Below are 22,962 nucleotides of genomic sequence, written 5' to 3'. Positions count from 1 at the left end.
CAAAGAGCACAACGAATGAGCTCGGGGCTGCTCGCTATGGGCATGTAAAGCTTATCTGCAAGAGGAGAAATAACTAATCTAAAAGACAGGTAGGAACTACAGCTGAGGCGGGTTTAAAACCTGGACATTAGTAGAGATCACTTAAAACTAAACATTTTATTTTCACATTAGTACTTATGTTTGTTGTCTTGCAAACGTCTTTAAGTTACGGTTGTTTCTAATGCGTATTGTCAGATCTGTCTCTGTTATTTAGGATTTTTTTCTTCATCATGATTAACAATCTGTAATAAGAGTTGTTAATCTTAGGCCATAAATCTTTGATTTCATGTTAAAACTGAAATGTAGTTCATTTGAATTTGTATTTTTAAATAATCTACTTATGTTTAGCAATCCATCAATTTAAATGTTTTACTTGTGTCCTTTTGAATTAGAAAAGTTCATCAAACTAGGAAGGCTCTTCTGATATTGTATACAATCCTTACAATGACAATAAAGACATTTTCTTTTATAAACAGTTTCGGTCAAAAATATGTCGTTCGATCACATTGAACAAAACACCCACTTCACTCCTGAAAGAGTTTAAACCAGGTTTAAAGTTGTCTCCAAGACCTTTCACTCACGAGGCCACGCAGACCAAAATCACACCAAGGAGCCGGAATAATTTCTGCCCTGAAATTAGTTTATTTTATCACTCAAGTTTGAAATATTCAAACAAACCTGCTAAATACAGCTTTTTTTTTTTTTTTACATATCCATTAAACAAACCTTCAAAACATATACCCCGGTACTGTAGATATGGTCTTGACAAAAATAAACTGAAGCTTAAGTCAGTTCTTTTAATTTTGCGCCATGTGCAAGCCCTTTGAGGAGTTCTGTGATGTCATGACGATGGGGACGCTTAAAAACTCAGGAAGCTCTCTGGATTGTTGCAGAAGGTCCAGGAATGAGGGACAAGCACTGCTGGATAAAGAAAATAAAAACATTATTATATATCTGGGTATGAGATCATCATCGACGCTGTGAAACAGTTTTAGACCGTTTAACCCCAACTCTAAAAAGTTGTGATGTGCAAAATGTACATAAAATGAGAAGGTAATGATTTTCAAATCTCATAAAGTCATGTTTTATTCACAGTGGAACATGGTAAACATCAAATGTTGACATCGTCAAAAATATCAAGAATCTGTAGAAATCTCTGAGCTCAAAGGACGAGGATGGAAGTCAGTACTGGACGTTTTTCATCTTTAGGCCCTCAGGGGCCACTGCATTAAAAACAGGTCTGGTTCTGGGCTCAGGAACACTTCCACAGGTTGTCGTCTGTAAACACAGTTCATCCACAAACGCTGCTTAAAGCTCTATCAGACAAAGAAGAAGCCAGATGTGAACACCATCTAAAACTGCTGCTGTCTTCTCTGGACCAGAGCTCATTTCAAAAGGTCAGGGGCAAAGTCCAGAACTGTTCTGTGGTCAGACGAGTCCAAATCTGAAGTTCTGTTTAGAAACCACAAACACCATGCCCTCTATACTAAAGAGGAGAGGGACCGTCTAGACTGTTTTCTGCATACAGTACAAAGACTTGCCTCTCTGATTGTATGGAGGTGCATTAGTGTTGTCTCCATAAATGCAGAAAAGGTTTTGAATCATAAGAACAGCGGGAAAGACGTGTCGCTGCCATCAAATTCAAACTTAACTCACGGTTTCCCAAAAGTACAAGGACCAATTTGGCAAATAATAGCATTGAGTTTTTATTTACATTTTAAACCACTCCCAACTTTTCTAGAAATGGGGTTGTGAAATGTAAATACAAGTACTTACCATATTTTTCCGCCTGTAAGTCTTGTTTTTTTTTTTTTTTTACATAATTTGCATGCCTTGCGACTTATAGGCCGAAGCAACGTATTTATGGATTTTTTTCCCCCCCATATATATAAAACCCAATTTTTGGCTAAGATATGACCGTTTTCATTCATTCTGACTGGGAAAAAAAAAAAACTGAACAGTACCATTTTCAGCCACTTGATGGCAGCATAGTAGTAGTAGTAAGGCATGTCGTTGTATCATGTAATACATGTGTGTCAAACTCAAGGCCCGGGGGCCAAATTTGGCCCTCGTTGACATCTTATCTGGCCCTCAATATGTTATTTCAAATGTAAAATATTTTTATCACTTTAATTTTTTTTCCACTAATCTTTGATTGTGATGTCAAAAGTGCAACAGAGAATGTCAAATGCAACCAATCAAACTCTTGTTGAGGAATCTGCAACCAAGAAAAGATGTTGGGTATCTAACTTGAGTTAATGTTGTTTCTGAAATTGGCCCTTAGTTTGAAAAAGGTTTTAATTTTGGCCCCCTTTTATAAGTGAGTTTGACACCCCTGATGTAATAGATAAACGTGGCTAGAATGACAAATTCAAAAAAGTTCAAGACAAAAACAACTGGACTTTATTTATAATATTTTATACATTATTGTTTTTGTCTTTAACTGTTTTGAATTTACCATGTCCTGGATGGCTGAGAATCTTCACTATCCATTAATGACGCAATCGGCTTGCCACAGTACCATCTTCATTCTGCTCGCTGCTTGGAGCAAATTAAACCAACTGTACCTCCCCGGCGAAATGCAGCTAATATGACAATTAAAGTGCATTTATTAAGTAAAAGTTCAACTGAGACACACATTTGCTATAATGTCGAGCAAACAAATAATTGTTTTTAGGTGTTTATCTTGATAAATTTGCACAGCGACTTGTCACGTGCATGTGTTTACTTCCACATATCGGCTATTGAAATACAGCTGATTTGACCGTCAAAGTGCATTTATTAAGCAAAGGTTAGACTGACACATTTTCTATAAAGTCGAGCAAACAAATAATTGTTTTTAAGTGTTAATCTTGTGGAATTCTTGTTAAACTCCTCCCGTGCACACTCCCATGGACGCCATTTGGCAGCCCATCGATTTTTGGACCACATTTCTGGGTTGCCAGCGGTGACGCGTAACAAACGCTACGTGTCAGCTGCGACGTATAATAGATGCGACGTATACGGCGGAGCGACGTATACGGCGGAGCGACGTATTTATGGATTTTTCCACTTTTTTAGAAATATTTAAACTGATGCGACGTGTACGGCGGAAAATACAGTACGTTTATTTTTGGCAAATGTTTAGGAAACATTGCAACAAATGGGCACACCAACATGCCTTTGAATAGAAGCCTAAACCTTTAAATGCTTATTATACTCAATGCACATTCAAAAAATAAAAATCAAGGATACAAAGAAATGAATAAAACAAACAGAACAACATGTGACATGTAATTACAGCAGGAAACACAGTTTGATATTTATTTACCTGCCAGTGTAAACACAGACACATCAATCACGCGCCCTGGGCGGCTGGTAATACTGCTGAGTGGGTCGGGAGCGCCGTGGCTGTCCGTCACCCCCGCGACGAAACTCTAGTGAACTGTCATAGTAACCGTCATCTTCCTCCTGTTGATGCAGTTTTCATATAATCATGGTGATCAGATTAGACGTACTTAAATTTGATCAACTTTCTGTTCAGTTACTGACTAGCCAGTGTTGTGATGTTAATAATGAATGAATGACGAATTGGAGTTCTTGTTACCATCATGTCAGCAGGAACAGGTTTGATGTTATGAAGGAGCACCTCTTCACAGTTCCCATAATCGCTGAAAACCACCACGGCTGTAGAGCCAGATGGGTGCACAGCATCTATTCTGGCATGGTAGAACTTGATGCAGGAAAAGAGAAACAAAACCGTTTCAGTGCAGTTTCTACAAGTACAATTGGGCATTTTATGTTAATTATTAAAAAAGACTGTAATAGGACTGTGTGGGAATGTCCCCAAGCAATGCACCTTGTTGTCCTCCCAGTACAGAGCCAGGCACTGGTCACCAGGTTTCCAGGTGTATTCAAAGACGTGACTTCTCTCAGGTCCTCGAGGACCTGGACCTTTGCCTTGCCCTGACCTTTTTTTATACCCAGCGTTGTTGGGATAGTTCTTCTTGGGTTGCTGCTCCTGGTACGGTGGACAGAAGTTTGTAGGCTTGATCGGACCTGTCCTTTTATGTTCCACCTCTCCATTTTGGAAATGAGTAGGATTGCCTGTGGTAATCCGAGGGTCCTGTGATAATCCCACATCTTGGGAAGTCCCTGAACTTCCTCCTCTCTGGTTAAAGTTTGATGGCCCACTGTCCTTTTGTCTGTCAAAGTAATCCGAGTTCGGACGATCTGCCTTCCCCTTCCTCCTGCCGTTGTTGGCGTCTTCATTTCGATCCACACCTCTGTAAATTCCTTTTCCGTCTGCTTCAGTCACTGCAGAATTACTCAGTTTAGATGTGGGTGTGTTATCTTTAGGCCCCCTCCTATAAGACGGTCCAGATATATTACCACCACTATTTCCATTTCGGGACCTTTGGTGGTAAGCTCCACTAAATTCAATCTGCTGTTGAGATTCTTTTGAATGTGTGAGAGACGTGGTTAAGACAGAGGGATCGATCTGTTCATCTCTCATTTCTCTCCGGTCATTTGGAGCTTGGGGCCATCTCTCCTGGCCTTTCCACTGCTGGGTATGAACAGCCATCAGGGAGGTTATACAGTTAGAGGCTGGCTCCTGGCCAGGTTTGGGAAAATCAATGTCCTTGTGAAAGCGAGGTGGTCTGTCAGTCCTTTGCTGCCTGTGGTCATTATGTGAGAACTTGGCCTGAGACGTGTCTTTGCTGTGATAGTTTGCGTTAAAGACGTTTCCTTTGTTCTCATGGAGTCTCTGTGATGGCTGACTCTTTGGCTCTGAGAAAACAAACCAGAGAAAGATAGGGTAGGGAAAGCAAAGGTTTTAAATGAAGAATGAGATGTAGAAAAGGTCCCCACCATCAATGGAGAAAACTCCCATCTTGGACTCAAGGAAGTCGAATAGAGTTCTTGGTCCAGATGGTCGCCCTCCTGCTTCGTCTTCATCGTCCTCCTTTCTGGATCTGCCTCTTCCCTTTCCTCTGGCTGCAGAAAACACCAAAACAAGATTACAGATGTATAGAGAATGAATATAATTTAATAGGGCATAAATGAAACTAGTTTTAATGATGAAAATAAAAGTATAAAACCTATTTCAAATCCTAATGTTTAATATAATCGTGCTAATAGTCTGTTTTTAGTAAACTTTCTTACAGGTCTCTTGGAAATGAGTCCTCGAGGATCAAAGAGACTAACCTGTATAAATAAAGGATGAATAATATAACATAAAATACAGCTTGGAGAACTTTTACTTTGCAATTATATTTTGTAACACTTTTGATAGGTTAAAACAATATTAAAAAAAAATAATACCAGTTTGTTTAAAACAGTGTGCATGAATAGTGTCACTGATTCATCCAATTGTCATGTTCAGTTTAGTTTTTGGCCAGACGTCCAAACAAATACTTTGAGAATTTACTGGTATAATTCAGAATTCATTGTTATATGGCAAACAGCAATAGTCTAGAAGCAACAGAATATTTGCAAACCATGAAATATTTCACAGATGCGCTAAAGCTGATGGAATACAAAGTTTTGATTTCTTCAAACGTTTAGCCAAGAAATTCCTCTATAAAGGTATTTTCAAGTAACCACATGTTTTTTTTTATTTTCACCAAACAGCACATGGGAGTAATCATTGATATACTTTTTACACCAATGGCTCCCAAACCTTTCAGCTTCTGACCCACAAAATAAGAGACCTGTGACCTGACTACGTTTGGTTGCCAAACATTGACGTTAAAAAAATATATATCATCCCAATATTGTTTATATTACCATATATAAATAAACATGGGCATAATGATAACAATCACTAGACTAGGAGAGGAAAATTCTAAATGTCTGCGGTGTGGAAGTTTTATTTTTCGTTGGTGAGGATGTCGGATTCTGAAGATTTATGGACTACGTTGAGTCCCGCTACATCGTTCCCAGTTGGAGATATTTTTCCGACGTAACATTACCCGAGTTACAAGTCGTCATTTCCAACGTCACTGAGAAACTAATAGCCGATAGCACGACTTGTTGGGTGAGTTTTACCACAGACATTTGGACGTCACGTTAGCCCCGTTAGCATGATTAGTCTTACGGCACAATGGATAGACAAAAACTTTGAACTTAAAAAGTCTGTCCTTCATGCACAGGAGTGCAGTGGATCCCACACTGCAGCTATAGGAACCTGGAACAAGCCTCCACAAGTGAGACAGCATCACAGGTGACTAATGCTAATAAATAACATTTAACACTTTTCATTTAATATAAGTTAAAGTGCTGTGCATATCATATGGCTGTTACTGAATATATGTCACCAGCTCTTTCAGCTGTTGCACAGTTCTTGTAGCAAATAAGCCTAACTAAGAGGGCTATGTTCTGACAAAGGAACATATATAAAATATCGGTATTGGCATCGGTTATCGGCCAAATAAGTTTTAACATATCGGCATATCAGATACTGGCCAAAAATCCTATATCGTGCCTCCCTAGTTTTTAATCCTTTCAGGACCCTAACTTCATGTCTCAGGACACACAATGGGGTCCCAACCACAACTTTGGGAACCACTGATCTACACCACTGGTTTTCATTTTACAAACCAATTTGTTGATTAAAAACTATTCTGACATCTAAGCAGATAAAACTGTAATACACTTCCATGAGCAAGATTTGTCAGATTTCCCTAAACTTATTAAATGATGTCCTTATATTCATAAACTTCTAACATAGACACTAAATATTAGATAACTTTTCTTGGTTAATGAATTCAAGTGGGATGCACTGGTACCATTTCTTAAATCTACTGTCTTGGACACTTGATGATGTTTTAAACAGCTCATCTGAGCCCACCATGGTCATATAGTTTAATTACAATCAGTGAGAGAAGCCTTCTAAACTAAGATTTCTGCATACAGCAACAATAAAAACAAGAAAAAAAGTATTTCTGTTCACAGCTGCAAGTAGCTCAGTGTGATTAATCAAGTTTCAAATTACTGCGAGCCCTTTTCTGTACTGAAACATACACAAAATGCAAGAAAAACAGAACATTCAACTTAAATAGCCAACTAAAATGAACTAGGGGGTAAAAAGAAGTCAGTGATACAGACTGGGGTGCACACAGTTCTTGATAAATGGACTCAAACCAGCAACACAGCTATCGTGGACCTTTAATTAGGCTGCCGGTGATTTTCAGCCCATTTCAGGGACTTCCACATCGTTACCCGACCTTTTCTTTAACTCTGCCAACTTTGTAGATACATGAAGGATGGTGCGACACAGTGCATTGTTTCTGTGTGTGTATGAACCTCTAGGTTGCGGCTTGTTAGATTCAGCCAACACTGAGCCAGGTCTGCTGCCAGAAGATCCTGTCAGTAGGCTGTTTAGCGCCACTTCAAGGTTGTTATTATTATCCATCAGAGCTTGTCGAGCAGCCTCCCTGTTAAAGCCCATCTCCATGATGTTTCGCAGAGCGCACTCGTTCACCTAGCAGCCAAAAGGGGAGAAAATGAACTGTACATATTACACAGGAAATGTGAAAAAGTACCCGGACAGAAGAAATTTCCCTCGCGCATAATGGTTATAATAAGGTGGTACAAGAAACACGTTAATGCTCAGAGTGAAGCAGAAAGGAGTGAATGAAAAGTGGAAAAAGAAAAGCATCACAAGACACACTAATTTAGTTTTATTTTGCAGAAGGGAGGAGGGATTTAAGCTTTCAAACATTTCTAACACGCTCCTAGGCCAATCCCAATGACACCCAACTCCCTTCTATTTACATATTAACTGCCAAGCAGGGTAATTTCTACTAGAAACTGCCAGGACACAACACAGAGCAAGACAAATTGACTACCACTTGATTGGAAAATTTGACCAGGCCTCCAGTTCATTTACATTCCTTCAATATTACAATCAATGCCCCACCAAGTAACTGAACCATGAAATAGGACTTGAGTTTAGACCAAAGAAACCAAAGAAGAAATACAAAACAAGTTCTAGTTGGAAAACTAGTGTGAAACTGTGAATACACATGCAAATTAATATGATACGGTCTCTTAAAACACCAAATCAGATGTGCCTTCTCACCAGCTCTCTGTAGTTTTCATCTTGTCTGCTTTCTGTTTTTTCAGGCTTGTCTTCTCGTCTCCTCTGCTGGTACGAGTCTTTGCTCCGAGAAAAGGAAGCAGCGCTGGTTAAATTACTGCCTGCATTTCCTCCGCCACCAAATGTGCGCGGGGCCTAAAGAGGGAGAGAAAAAGCGTTAAGAACAATAAAACAGCAGGGCTGGACCAAAATGAAAAACACAATCAATCAAGAAATAAAGGCTGGTAGATGATGCAATTATGATTTGAATTCACAGAGTGACTCAAACGTCAAAGGCAATATAGGTTAAAGTGAATGCCAATAAGCAGCATGAGTTTTAAATGGAAAATAAATGAAGCAGCTTGTTCAAAACTCGCAATCAATAAGAAAAGCAGTTAAATAATTGGTTGCCTAGGACAAGCAACACAGTGCAACAGTGTTTACATACAAAACTTATTGAAATTTTACACACTTCCTTGGTTTTGGCCACTTCAGCAATAGCTGCTGTTCGCTGCTTTTCGAACTCGTCGTTCCCCTCGGTGCTTTTGATGACATTTTGAGTCTGAAGAGTCTTCCTCTGGTCTAGTTCTCGGCTGTCTACATCATCCAACCGAGCACACTTCTACAGGAGAGTGAGAACAGACCCTTGTCAGATATGTACAGCTTCTCAAGCAGAAAATGAAACATTTCAGAACTTTAGGTGATTTTTTTTACAGGATGTGTAACAGATGATTCTGCAGATTGAGATAGTACTCCAAGACTGTACATGTGACAAATACTTTCCTATCATACGATGTAGCCTTTCAGGGGAAACCTAACGTCTAGTGAGACCACACACCAGTTTTACTATCCATCTGTAAATCATGGCAGGCAACTCAGTCCTGTGATTTTGGTTTAGGATAGCAGGGGTTAAGGGAGGGACAATGGCAGAAAGGACATAGCCAAAAAAAATTGTGAGCACAAATTAGCTCAGTTTTGCCAGTAATGTTGAAATGCATTAATATGAAACAGTTTAAATTAGGGGCAGCACGGTGGCGCAACTGGTAGAGCTGCTGCCTCTCAGCGAGCAGGTCCCTGGTTCAAACCCCGGTCCAGGGGCCTTTCTGGGTGGAGTTTGCGTGTTCTCTCCGTGCATGCGTGGGTTTTCTCCGGGTGCTTCTGTTTCCTCCCACAGTCCAAAAACATGCATGTTAGGCTGATTGGTAACTCTAAATTGTCCCTAGGTGTGAGTGAGAGAGTGAATGGTTGTTTGTCTCGTTTGTCTCTATGTGTCCCTGTGATGGACTTGCGACCTGTCCAGGGTGTACCCCGCCCCTCGCACAGTGATTGCTGGACATGGGCACCAGCGACCCCCGTGACCCAAAATGGAATAAACGGGTAAAGATAATGGATGGATGGATGGATGGATGGAGTTTAAATTAGACTTAATGCTTTGAAGTCACAAAGATTCATTACAGTTGCACCAGAAATCTGAAAAATATTGGAATATTCCCAAATGCTCCTCCTCAAACTCTATGAAGCCTGAGGAGCAAAATAAATTATTTGTTAAAAAGTCGAAGTATCAAGGTGATAGATGCACCCCCATCCGAGAAATTAGGCGTCTCTGCAGAACACAAAGGGGCGGAGTCGTCCAGAAAGTGGGAGGGTCCAACTGGAGTTGTGACATGTGATTGGTCCAATCCACAGATAGAAAATAGGTGTTGCAAATTAAGAGCTAGCTTACATTAGTTTAAAAAAGGTAATTAGCAAAAAGCTAAAGAATAAGTTAATTACAATATTCATACTGTGACATTTATTTCAGGATTTATTAAAAGTGTTGTTTTTTTTTTACCCCTGATAATTATTAAAAACAGTCAACGTGAATGAATTCTAGTTGCAAATTTTACATAATATAGTGTAAACGTACATAACATGATGAGAGTTATACAAGAATTAATTGTGTATAAAGCAACTTAATGTACATATTAAAAAAGCCTAATAAATATAGTCTTTACCTTCCTTAAACTTTGTGACAAAGAAGATGCATAATCAAGAGTGAAAATGGGTAGTTGCAGCGTAATTCAAATTTATAATAAAAGAAAGTTTTGAATGTAAGCTGAAGAATGGATATCTGAGTGGATATGCTTCACCTTTAAGTATACATTTTTAATAAAAAAAAGAACTGAGTACAAATGTTACAGTCCGTTTATTCTTTAGCTTCTAGTTAATTACCTAATTAAGCCTGAACAAACGTAAGCTAGGTTTTTCTATTTTGTAACTTCTTGACTCTGGACTCGTGTAAGATAACTGGCCTAATCCAAACAACCAGTTCAGGACAGACACGCCCACTTTTGGATGACACGCCCCCATTTGTTCTGTTGACGCCTCTTCTTGCTGTTGCCCTTGTCATGCGAGTGCTGACTGAAAATCTCTCTTTAAATGTAAAAACTGAAATTTGCATTAGTTTTCTGATAAGGCCTGGTGTAATACCAATCAGCCATAATATTATGACCAATGATCATATCCAAGAGAAGAAAGCCCAGTTTGTAAAATCATGCCAACCTGCTCTCTGACTGGTCAGAGATGTTTTGGTGGAAAAAGATGGATCAACTCAGGACTAAGCAGATCACTATAACATTATGGCTGATATGTTTAATGTATGCAGCGAAACTAAATCGTCGTTGAATCCTAAAAAAGAAAGAATCCTTTTTTAACTTTGATTTCAGATGACTCAGCTTTTGAGTACTAATCAGATTCACCGTTTACATCAAATGATGTTTGAAGGGCAACATTTCAATATCAGCTAACTATTCTAAGAAGTATTTAAGAGTTGTTGTTTAAAAAGATTAAAGAAAGACAGACTTGACTTTGGATCGTTTAAGACGTTGAAATCTTAAAGGATTTGAGATTGAAGTTAAAAACCCAGTTAAAAACACATTTATTCTAGAAAATGGTGTTTATTATTGTCTGTTGTTTATTTTACATTTTTCTAATTTATAGCTAATCAATCAAAAACTTAGTAAAATGTGTCCTGGTACAAGTTGCATGTTCTCTCACCTGGCCAAATGGCACAAAAGGTGGAGGTCCACCTTCTGCTCCAATGTTACTCCTGCTGTGTTTGGCCAGACGCTGCAGGGTGGAGGACAAAAGAAGCTCATCTTAAAATCTAGGACAAACAAGCCATGAAAAACTAAACTAAATACATTATATATATATATATATATATAAATATGTGTGCGTGTGTGTGTGTATAGCCCTCATTAAAATATTGACCCTCACCCTCTGTAGAGCCCATTTCTCCACCATGTGATCCACTTCTCCTCCAAGGACACAGATGTTTGAGTCATCAAGCAGCAGAAACCCATTTTTAACCTGGATTGTACCAAGAAGCTTTACTTTTGTTCCCGGAGGCGTATTAAGACTGAAAAACAAATAAGAGAGACCTTAAAATGGCTAGACAGTAAACAAATGAAATCAATATATATTTATTTCTTCATTTTGCTGCTCACATTTCAAGGGTTTAACACTTTATAAATGCAGACACCAAGCCTTGCACCCTACTGCCGTATCCATAGCACTCTCTAAATGACATGGAGCCGTGCCAGCAGATGGGTGGCAAAGCTATTAATAATCCCAGCTGCTCACCATCCTCATGGTAAATTAAAAGCGCCTCTATCTCATCAGGCCTGATAAGGCCTCTGCCTCTCTCATTAGGAAAGCGCAGGGACTTAGAGGGATTTCCAGCTACTGATGCTGGAAGCCAAAGTAACAATTAGGGATTTCACTCCAAACCTCTGGGATGGATGGCGTTCTCGTGATGCCGGCATCCCAGCAAAGAGGAACAAGCTATCCTTGATTCAATCGCACACAAACACTCTATTCAGCCTCAATAGCTGCTACTTAATGCTTAATTGTCCTCTCTTTACATCACTGTGTTACACAGTGAACAGTTCTGTAATCCTTCTCGTCCTTCTTTGCCACCCACTCACGCTAAAGCGGACACTTTCATCACAAACATTAACTACTGCTGCCTGTGTGTGTGTGTGTGTGTGTGTGTGTGTGTGTGTGTGTGTGTGTGTGTGTGTGTGTGTGTGTGTGTGCTGCTCATACAGAGGAGATTTGTTCTGTTCTTTACTCTTCCCATCAGGAAGTCAAGGCCCACATTCTGGCCACTCCACCTGTACAGACTGGCTGGTCACCATGGCAGCAATCACTAAGGCCACCGTTACTCGAATGGAGATGTAATTAAGGCTGCGAGTTGTTAAATCAGCTGCCGCCACGTGGAAATTGCAGATAAAGGCAACATTTAGTCACGTTGCAGGGCAAGAGCTTTGAGAAGGAGGTGAAAGAGGATAGTGCGCTCAGAGTTTTACTCATTAGTTTTCAATAAATATGAAGCGGTCGGCTTTTAGGCAGAAAAGAAAAATAAAACACTACTGCTGCACGTTTTTATTTTTAAAAGTGCAGTTACTGTTCATATCTGAATTGTTGTTTCTTTATTTATAAAACTGCTCATGAATTTACAGGAGCCCTTTCATCATGTAAATATGTCTGATTTAGACATATGAGCTCATTTTTGTAATTACTAATAGCATAAAAAATAAAGAATATAAGAGATAAGCTAAAAAAAGGTGATAAACTTACATTAAAACTTACATTGTATTGTTTGAATAGATTGTTTTGAATTGATATTGTTTAGAAGGGGCAGAAATGATAAGAATTCGTTCTTCTTCTGCTGCCTTTCATTTTATATGCATCTTATTTTATTTGTATGGAATAAGTCTTGTTTTAACTGAAATTAAATGAATGAATGAATAAATAAAATAAATAAAAATGACTAAAACAACCCTTATAACAGAGATACTAGTCATAATTAACTTTCTAAACAATAAAGCACATCAATTTATTTGCACAGACATAAACCCCCACCTGATCTTGGACAGATGTTTAACCTCTAATCCCACACAGGTGGTGTGGCCATCTGTCATTTGTAGGCGCAGCATTCGCGGTGCACCCTGGGACTCCTCGTGGTCTTTCGGAGCTGAAATGTTTCTCACCTTCTGCACCTGGAGGACACATGGACCCTCCAACTGTCCGTGTGCAAAAAAGGCAAACACAGAAAAATCAGCCTGAGAGTCAAATCATCAGATTAACATGGATGAGCGCAACTGCAAAAAACTTCAGGAGTTACAATAAAATGTGTGAGAAAAATAATGAAGTGCTGGAGTTGGTTATTTTTCTACACGGCTTCATAGTTTACACTTTGAGAGGAATACAAGTTAAAAATGTATGTTTTAATATTAGGAATGTCTTCATTCCAGTGGTTAACTTCAGTTTCAATGAACAAAAACAATAAAAAGAAACTGCTGATTTTCTGTATATGATGGTATGTTGATTTTCATTTGTCGGTATGTTATTGCCATCTAGTGGCAGAGCTGGGAACTGCAACACTTCACATCATTACACCATGGCTTCTGTTTCACCTACCTTCTCAGTCCTTCCACTGTTAACATCAGACGGCAGAAACTTTTTCCCAAGAGGCCTAAGATCTCTCTGCAAAGAAAAATAGAGCAGTGTTAAAAGAACAAATGTGCCACTTATCCTAAAAAATAAAATAGCTGGGGGAAAAAAATAATAATAATGAGGCATTGGTGTTTAACAGCTGATTTTGATTAGGACAAGGATCTGCAACATGCAGCTCTTTGAAGCTTTGATCAAAACTAACATGAAATTCAATTGTATTGGTTTTTATACTCTATAGAATAGGCTAGTTTTAGAAGTTGCTTTGTCAAATTTTCTGAAAATGTGTGAATGGTGCCACAAATACAAGGATGGAAACATGCTAATTAGATTTAGCTCCTTCATTTATCCAACATCCAACCTTACAGTGTGAGCTTTCTCTCAAATCCACCAGAAAGTCTTTGAAATATTTTTAGCACATGTTGCTTAGAATAAATTTGGTGAGTCAATTTGAAAACAATAAAAATTAGAAAAATACAAGATAATTTAAGTAAAAATCTTTGTTTTTAATTAAAAATAATTAATGTATCTCAACTGCATATCAAACAAAACTGATAATTTTTTATGCAGACTATAAAATTATGCTTTACTTTAAAGAGGGATGCAGTGATCCACATACCCAGGAGAAAACGCATGAAGCAGCAGTGTTATATTTATTTTATTATTTAAAAAGGTTTAAGGCTTTATAAACCTTTCCCACTCTCTTATAAACACTTCATATGCTCTTAAACACTTCAGCGATGGCCATGAAGATGTTGAGATGAATGTACAGTACTGCACAGCATGTACAGTACACAAAATGTAAAAAAAAAAAAAAAAAACGGGTTTAAAATACTTGCGATACAGTGAAGCTGCAAGAAGCGAACCGCGATATAGCGAGGGACGAGTGTACTTGATAATTTTTTCCACAGATAAGATAACTCACGTAGGCATGATTCTGTAAAAGGCCCCCTCCAACAAAATCAAATTGGCCCATGGGCCAGCAGTTGTTAATTACAGCTGTAGCAGGTTTTGCAGCTATAGACACATTTTAGTCAGTGAGCTAAGAGGAAAATGGGTTATTTATTAGGATCCACTACCATCAAAGTAACTCATGTAGTTGCAAGGCTTACCCATCATTCAGCACACATTTTAGGTTTAATAACAAAAAGAAACAAATAATTTGATGATGAGGATTTGTACGATTTACAACAAAAGCCTGTTTAGAGGCCCCAATTCAAATATTTACCAAAACAGATCAGAACTGACCAGCTCAATTGTTGATATAAAATATAAACATAATTTCATGATAATGGTAGTAATAATGGTAATATTAGTAGTAAATTAGTAATGGTCTAATTTATACATCTTGGTTTTAGTACACTAGAATTAAAATTAACAATTATTGAATGATAATTTGAAGTATAAAATCAACCCAAAACACAACAGTAAGAGTTCTGATGTTAAATCTAATCTCCCATCTGCATCAAAATGATCTTTTTCCTGAAGCAGACACAATTTGGCACAATTTCTCTAAACTAATAATGAAGAGACAGGAAATGGGCCAACCATGGTTATTAATTAACCAGGAAAAGCAACATCTTCCCTTTCGATGTTATCAAAGATTTTCACGTTATATTACTACATGCTCTGTCTCCAAGTCAAAGCAAGCTGAATTAAGCGGGCACGCTGTGATGTGTTCAAGTGCAGCTCTAGTTCCTTTGGCATCACTGCAGGACAAACTGTAAAGGTCAAGGCTTTTGCAATGAACGCAGCCACTGTGTTATGTACTCATGTGATACAGCGATCACATCAGATGGTATTCCTGTACTTAATTTTGTGCATAACTTTTGGGGGTAAAAAAAATAAAAATAAAACTTGTGATGCTATCATTGTTGATTGTGCTCGTCTCTTGTATTTATGTGCTGCTCACTTACATAAATAAATAATTATGATGCTTTTTTCACAGTGTTGCAATCTGGTAATCAAAATTAAGTTGATCTTTATTTGCAAAGTGATTTTCAAGCTCATGAAATTCAAAGTGCTTCACAGAGATGAGAATAAAAAAAAATACAATATATATAATAAAAATGGACAAAGAAGAAACAAAACAATGGCAAAAAATATTTAAGTTGGATTAAATGAAAAAACAGAACAAATCAATTCAAGTAAAATATAACTTAAAAAGAAGAGTTTAGGATTAGTCCTGGTCCCAGACTGGGAGCTGGTTCCACAGGGCGGGAGCCTGATAACTAAACGCTCTGCCTCCACATCCAGACTTGCTGATCCTCAGGACAGCAAGTAAGTTTTATTCTGGAAGAGTAGAGCCTGAGACTGGTGATATGGACTGATGAGGTTGTTTATGTATAATGTGGTTTGACCAAAAGGAATGTTATAAACCAATAGTCCAATAGTGAAATTGTGAAAGTAATCAAGCTGGGACTTTAGACGCCTTCTGGCTGATTTCTGAATGGACTGAGGCGATGAGGGGGGTCGAAGCCAACCCTTCCCGATGTGTGTTCCTGTTGCGAAGTGAGGTAGTATCAGAGCCAGACGACATGTGAAGACGTAAGCTAGCTTTGCAGCTCAGTAATGTGATTACATACGATCTGTGCGACTACCTGGTCGACAGATCAAACAGCAAATGGTTTTGTTACCAAAAGAAGATCGATGATGACACAAAGCAACTTCGCATCTAGTTTAATGAAAATAAAAAATAAAATAAAAAACACAAAGAGGACTGTTGAACAGGTAATTCATCATGCTTTGAAAACAATATGAGGGAGAAGTTGGTCACATTTTGGTTCAGCACTGCTTGCTTGATTTCTGAAAGCTCATGCCGGTGCAGGACAGGACCAACTCCATCTGTGGTTTTTGAACAACCAGAGGCAGTATAAAGTCTGTGCAGACATTTTGCAAAAAATGCTTTATGAAAGAGCCTAATGTGGGGAGGCTAACACAGGAGTGATGACATCTAGCCTTGTGGAGCCAGTTAAAACTGTGCAGCAGTGTTTTGAACCACTGTATGGCAGTAGTCCAGTCTAAGTAAGACAAAAGGCATGGACCAGATTCTCTGCATTGCTATGAGATAGGATTTGTCTTATTTATGCAGTTATATGGAGATGACCGAATGCTGTTTTGGAAACTTGGTTAACTGGTAAACTAAACAGCAAATCCTCATAAAACCAAATCCTAACAGCTACATCATCTTGTCAATGCATATGATGAAAACTGACAGAGTTACGGGTCTCAGGTTTAATGAGAATATCATGGTATGAGATTGGTAAAAGACAAACTGGTCAAAAAAGACAATAGAAAGGCAATCTCATTATAGCTGAAGCATCTGAATATGGATGGCGCTATTGCTGGGTTTGTTAACAACGGCTCATACATATATACTAAGAGTAAACTGATACAGCACATATTGACTCAAATTTAACATGCTCCTTTGCTTTCCCACTAAAATATTAATATACTTAACCTTTAATATGTTTTACAACCATTTTCCCACGAGTTGACAGCACTAAGCTGCAGCTCACTGTCACAGAAATTCAAAACACACTGTTATCAGATGCCCAGCAAAAAATACAAAGGGTTGCACATTTAATACTTACATCAAGTGCAATACGAATAATGTCAGTGTGTGTTACAGTCTCTGCAGATCCTTTCAGTTCTGCGATGCCTTCATCACTGAGGTACCTGTCAGATCAGAAACAAGGTGACGATGAAGGACGAAGGTGAGGTTTCAGGCTGCATCAAAGTGACTCATTTAAGCAAATGGCTTTGTTTAAAAAAACATCTTAAATCTCAATCTAATTAGCTTTGTTTGTAATGATTGACTTTGCCCTCATATTTAGCAATAATTGTTAAAAAAAAATGTTGATCAAAGTGTGGGGGGAACTCACAAAATGTCTTTAATGAAATGTCTGAAACTCAGTTAAATTTTCAATAGCTCTGAAAAGATTTACATTTAACTATTATTTGCTAAATTGAAAAAAAAAAAAACAAGTATTATGCTGTATTCAATTTAAATAAAAAACTAAGTACGCTGAAGTAGTCAATGTCCATAGTTGAACTGAATCAAATATTGCCACAAACTTTTAGTTCTGCAAATGCATCAACAGAGCGATCTAACAAACATCTAAATAAATACAAATAGCATCCTGCACAAAAATCTGACGTACATTCAATATGAAAATCCAGCCAAACAGTTATGATAAACATCCTGGTAACACCGCTCATACTAATTTGAACTAAATATTTTATTTTTTGTCAATACATTTTTAACATACTGCAAGTATGGTAAAAATAATATGAGCTGTTAAGTCAAAGATATAGTATATGACACTGAATACATTGTGGTGTTTGAGGAAAACAGCTTGAAAACAAACTAAATCTTTGTTAATATGTTGAAATAGTCATTGCACTTGATTTCATGACACGCTGCAGAATATAAACGTGTCTTGATAAACACAGGAGCATCATAAATTGTAAAACATATGAGTATATTACAGTATGAGCTTTTAATAAATACATAAATAACAAATGCAACAGGATTGAATTTATTGTACAAATAAATATCCCACTACTTTGAAAAGTGATTTATACACGTCATGTTTTGAAGACACATTTGCTTCTAACATTTTAATTTTAAGACTGTATTGTATTTAATTGCATTATGTTATTGGGTTATTAAGTCCGAAATATGTTATTAGCATATTTCTGGATCTACGTTTATTAAATGAACTTTGACCTGACTAAAGAGTAAAACGTTTAGGTACTTCAAAATCCAGATTTGGAAAATGTCTTAATGTTTTCCAGATAGTTGGCTCGAATGACTAAGATCGATCCCGCATGTTGTGAACACATTTCTGTCGTTTTGACGCGACAAGTAGCGTCTGTTGACGCTAAGTCTGGGTTAGCTTAGCTAGCAGACGGATATCACTAGCGGTTTAAGTTTAGCTTTCAAAAGTCTAATTATATTAATACAACTAGCATAAATGTGTCAATGTGGAAGTTTCATGCTGTTGTTTGCTTCCAGAATTTTAACTTGCAGACAAATTATTTTATTCAACACCTAATGTGCACCAGGACAGCTAGCACAGTTAGCTATCATGCTACCTACCAGCCCTCTTTCGCCAGAAAACCGGTCAAATCGGTCATTTTTGTCCAAACAGCAGAAATTTAAATAAAAAGAACAGTGAATTTATAGTGGGGCTCACTCCACTAACGATTATCTGACGCGATGAAACATTTTATCACCCTACTAACAAAAATACTTGCTAAAAAGAAGAAACAGTACTGGAATCCAGCCGTAATACGTCATCAACGAAGACGTATAGTACGAGTACGGCGTGCCGAGAGGCTCAAAAAGCACTTTTCCACATTCTGTCGAAGATAAATAAATTTTTACATGAAGTCATGTAAACATTACACTACTACTAATAATAATAATAATAATGTTAATAATAACAATAATTAGACAATTTTTCACCACAGGGGACTGTAATCTCACCATTCCTTTTCACTCTGTACACCTCAGATTTCCAGTACACAACAGATTCCTGTCATCTGCAGAAATATTCAGATGACTCTGAATTGGTCAGATGTATCAGAGATGGACAAGAAGCTGAGTACAGGGATCTAGTGGACTGCTTTATGGCATGGTGTGGAAACAATCATCTCATCTTGAATGTGAACAAAACAAAGGAGATAATTGTAGATTTCAGGAGAAACAGGAACAGGTCCAACACTATTTCCATCAAGGAAAAAGAAGTGGAGGTGGTGGAGAAGTATAAATACCTTGGGATTCACCTGGACAACAGACTGGACTGGAGATGCAACAGTGAAGCCGTCTACAAGAAGGGACAGAGCAGACTGTACTTCTTGAGGAAGCTGAAGTCCTTCAATGTTTGCAGCAAGATGCTGCTTATCTTCTATAAGTCTGTTGTAGAGAGTGACATCTCTTCTGCCATCATCTGCTGGGGTAGCAGCACCAGAGCAAGTGACGTAAAAATATCAACAAGCTCATAAATCAATCAACCTTTATTTAGACAGGTAAATCCCATTGAGCCTCGAGGACTCATTTACAAGAGAGACCTGATTTCAACAAAGAAAGATGACAACAATGGACAACAGCAACAACAATAAACAGTTATAAAAAGTCATACTGCAGGGTTTTTTTTTTTTTTTTTTTTTATTTTAACAAATAGGATGGCTAAAAGGAAAAGGTAAAAAAAAAAAAAAAAAAAAAAAAAGAATACTGGCTCAGTTCTGGGGACTCCTCTAGAACATGTGGAGATAATTGTACAAACAATTCTTCATAAAATGAAGAACATTATAGACAACCCTCAGCACCCTATCTAAATTGCACCATATCTAAAACAGTCTGTTACCAATCTTGGGATTGTTTTAGACTCTGACTTTAAGTTTAATAAGCAGATAAATTCTGTTCTTCAAAAAAGCTTATTTCAGCTAAGGCAGATAGCTAAGCTCACGTCCGTCCTGTCCAGATCCGACCTAGAAAAATTAGTCCATGTATTTATTACAACCCGGCTGGACTACTGTAACTTGCTTTATGCTGGGGTCAGTCAGGTCGCTCTCTCTCTCACGTCTCCAGCTTGTCCAAAATGCTGCAGCTCGGCTACTAACAGGAACTCGCAGGTTTGAGCACATTACTCCAGTTCTGTCCTCCCTTCACTGGCTTCCTGTGCGTGTCAGAGTTGATTTTAAGATTCTTCTGCTGACATTTAAGTATAATAATGGCCTTGCACCCTCATACCTCTCCGACCTCCTTCATCCTTATACTCCTTCTCGGGCCTTGAGATCATCAGACCAGCTGCTTGTGGCCTTACCAAAAACCAGGCTGATGCTCAGAGGAGATCGGGCGTTTTCTGTCATGGACCTTAAACTCTGGAGCAATCTGCCCATCAACATTCGACAGGCCACCTCAGTCTCTATTTTTAAATCTCTCTTCAAAACACATCTTTGCTAATTGGCATTTAACACAGTGTGATCTCATTTGGTATTTCGTTGTTGATGATTGTGTTCATCCATTTTGCTTTTACTCCCTGACATTTAACGCAGGGTGATTTGATTTAGTATTTCATTGTTTCTCATTATATTTAATGTTTTTATGCTTTTATTCATGTTGCTGTAATATCTTGTTATTAATATGTGATGCTGTGATCTTTTTTGGTAAGCACTTTGATAACAGTTACTGTTTTAAATATGCTATATAAATAAATTTGACTTGACCCTCTTCATCAGACTGTCATACAACAACAGAGTGTCTTCAGTCAGAGGCTTTTTCAGATCCGCTGCAAGACAGACCGCTACAAGAGATCCTTCCAGTCAACAGCCATCAGCATCTAGAACAACTCTTTAATGAAACCAGGATGATGAGTTACAACAACATTTAATTTCCCTCTGAGATTAATAAAGTATTTTTGAATTGAATTGAATTGAATGGGTGGGTGGGTGGTTGGATGGATGGATGGATGGATGGATGGATGGATGGATGGATGATAGCTCAGCATTCACACTAAATTTTCACAGAAAAATAAATTATCTAGTCACCAAAATAATTTTAATTTAAAACGATTTAATCATCTTTATTTAACTGGGCAAATCTCATTGAGATCTCAGCTTTTTTTTCAAAGGTGGCCCAGAAACATAGTTAAAACTTGAATTAAATTGTTTAACACAATTTTTTTTTTTTATATAATTCTAGTAATGAAAGAACAAAAAAAAAGCTGGAATATAGTTATCTCTGCTCTTTTTTCAAAATTTACTAGTATTTTAATTTTTACTAAGCTTTTGCATAAAATTAGATGTGCTCTTTGAAACCAGGACTGATATTTTCAACTAAATCCACATGGTGGCAGTAAATGCACACAGAATTGTCCTAACATCTCCTCAAAGTTGCTCGCTTTCTAAATGAGAAACTGATGCAACTGATGCAAGGTGTGATGCTTTGATACAACATAAGCAGGTATGACAAAATATAAAACATCCAGTCAATTCAAAGTAATTCTGCAGTATTGTTTCTGAATAATAATAGAGAATCTAAAGTCTGCTGCTTTGTGGAACTGATTTGTTCTATGACAACCATCCTCATGTCAATGAAGTTCACATCATTGTGTTTGAAACAAAACTAAACAAAACAAAACTAAAAAAATCATTACAGATTTTATGTGTGTGGAATTTTTTTATTTTTTTTATTTTTTAAGCTTAAATCAATGCCACATTCACACAAAACAATTAAAGTCTAGATTATCGGTATTTGGCTTTTGAGTTTTTTTTAAGTATAACCTTCTGGCAGTTCTTTAACTGATTTGGATGACTTGAACATTATGTGTGAAAATCAATGGGCCCAATGCCTCGGCCTGTGTTTGGCCAGATGAAAAGCTTTAACATACCACTCGCAGTCATGCAAATGGACGTCATGGTATTTGTAAAATAAAATAAAAAAACCAGGTCTTTGAAGATTAAATAATTTTGAGTAGCTGAACCCAAATAAGTCAAATTTGAAGTTGGGCCAAAGGGTTCGTTCAGTTGAAACATAAGACTCTGTGGTAATCTTCGAAAGCAAAAAAAAAAAGAAGAAAATCCTGAAGCAGCATTGTTTCCAAACAATGAGTACTAATTTGCCCCAGTACTTTGCCTTCTTAATGCTTTTTTTTCCCTTTACGATTGATACTTTTGTTGGATGCAACTGGGACCCTGTGTACACAGTTTTGTTCCATCACATGTACCACGTGTGATGAGAATGACAATAAAGAACCTTGACTTGATTTGACTTATTAAGAATGTTTGTTTTAAATTGTTAAAAAAAAAAAAATGATAGTGGCTCCAAATAATTTTTTGTGTTCTGGGAAAATTGACCAATATGATTTTAATAGTAAAAAATTGACAGGCCCCAAACTAGAGATGACAATTTAACCATGTGATACTAAACCCTGTCATAAAATGAACAATATATATAGTTCCCCTACTCTTTTAAGGAAAAGTAACACCTCAGCAGGTCTCTCTTCATCGTCACTGATGGTCTCTTTGCATTGTCTTCAGCTACTGACTCTTTCTCTCTTCACCGTCTTTCATGTCAGGTTCCTGGCCTTGCTCCTCGTCACCAGAGTCACGATCCAAGATATATGACTGAAGGCCTCAGTAACACTATATTGTCTGGTCATTGTGCTAACACAAAATGAGTTATAAGCAAGGCCTCAAAAAATAATCAATTTGTTGATAATTGAAACAACGAGAATGCCAATAGGTGTGGTTCTGGTGGGGAAAATCTCCTGTTAGGTCCAGACTTCCATGGTGTTCCAATGGAATCTAAACATGAATGAGGTACACTATACAGTATGCGTGTCTATATATGT

General features: G+C 37.6%; 1 protein-coding gene across 2 annotated transcripts; it reads right to left on the bottom strand.

Moving 5' to 3' along the window:
* Positions 1-668: 668 nt before the first annotated feature.
* tdrd3 (tudor domain containing 3) lies at positions 669-18,919 on the bottom strand. 2 transcript variants are annotated; one of them, XM_037696579.1, is made up of 14 exons: positions 18,705-18,919; positions 17,194-17,278; positions 13,568-13,633; positions 13,010-13,170; positions 11,360-11,501; positions 11,138-11,209; positions 8,574-8,723; positions 8,105-8,257; positions 7,327-7,504; positions 4,891-5,016; positions 3,878-4,809; positions 3,626-3,751; positions 3,350-3,489; positions 669-960 (listed from the first exon to the last, which is right to left on the bottom strand). In XM_037696579.1, exons 1-13 carry the CDS (start codon positions 18,740-18,742, stop codon positions 3,373-3,375), a joined length of 2,346 nt encoding a protein of 781 aa, XP_037552507.1. In that variant the 5' UTR covers positions 18,743-18,919; the 3' UTR covers positions 669-960; positions 3,350-3,372. The 2 variants fall into 2 exon arrangements, with proteins under 2 accessions (XP_037552507.1, XP_037552499.1); XM_037696571.1 differs by having other exon boundaries at positions 669-957.
* Positions 18,920-22,962: the final 4,043 nt, after the last annotated feature.

This window comes from Nematolebias whitei, chromosome 2 (genome assembly GCF_014905685.2).
Source record: "Nematolebias whitei isolate Nwh7 chromosome 2, NemWhi1, whole genome shotgun sequence".
Lineage (NCBI taxonomy): Eukaryota > Metazoa > Chordata > Actinopteri > Cyprinodontiformes > Rivulidae > Nematolebias > Nematolebias whitei.
Note: the sequence above shows the minus strand (reverse complement) of the source record. Positions and strands in the feature narration are given on the sequence as shown.

Bases quoted from the DNA above. Each gene is read 5' to 3' on its own strand.
- tdrd3 (XM_037696579.1), bottom strand. From the start codon at position 18,742: ATGACCGATTTGACCGGTTTTCTGGCGAAAGAGGGCTG. The intron at 5,017-7,326 runs GTTCATACACAC...TGTTTTCTGCAG, and splicing joins TAACAAGCCGCAACCTAGAG to CCAGAGGAAAGGGAAGAGGC. The intron at 4,810-4,890 runs GTGGGGACCTTT...TTGTTTTCTCAG, and splicing joins GGGAGTTTTCTCCATTGATG to AGCCAAAGAGTCAGCCATCA.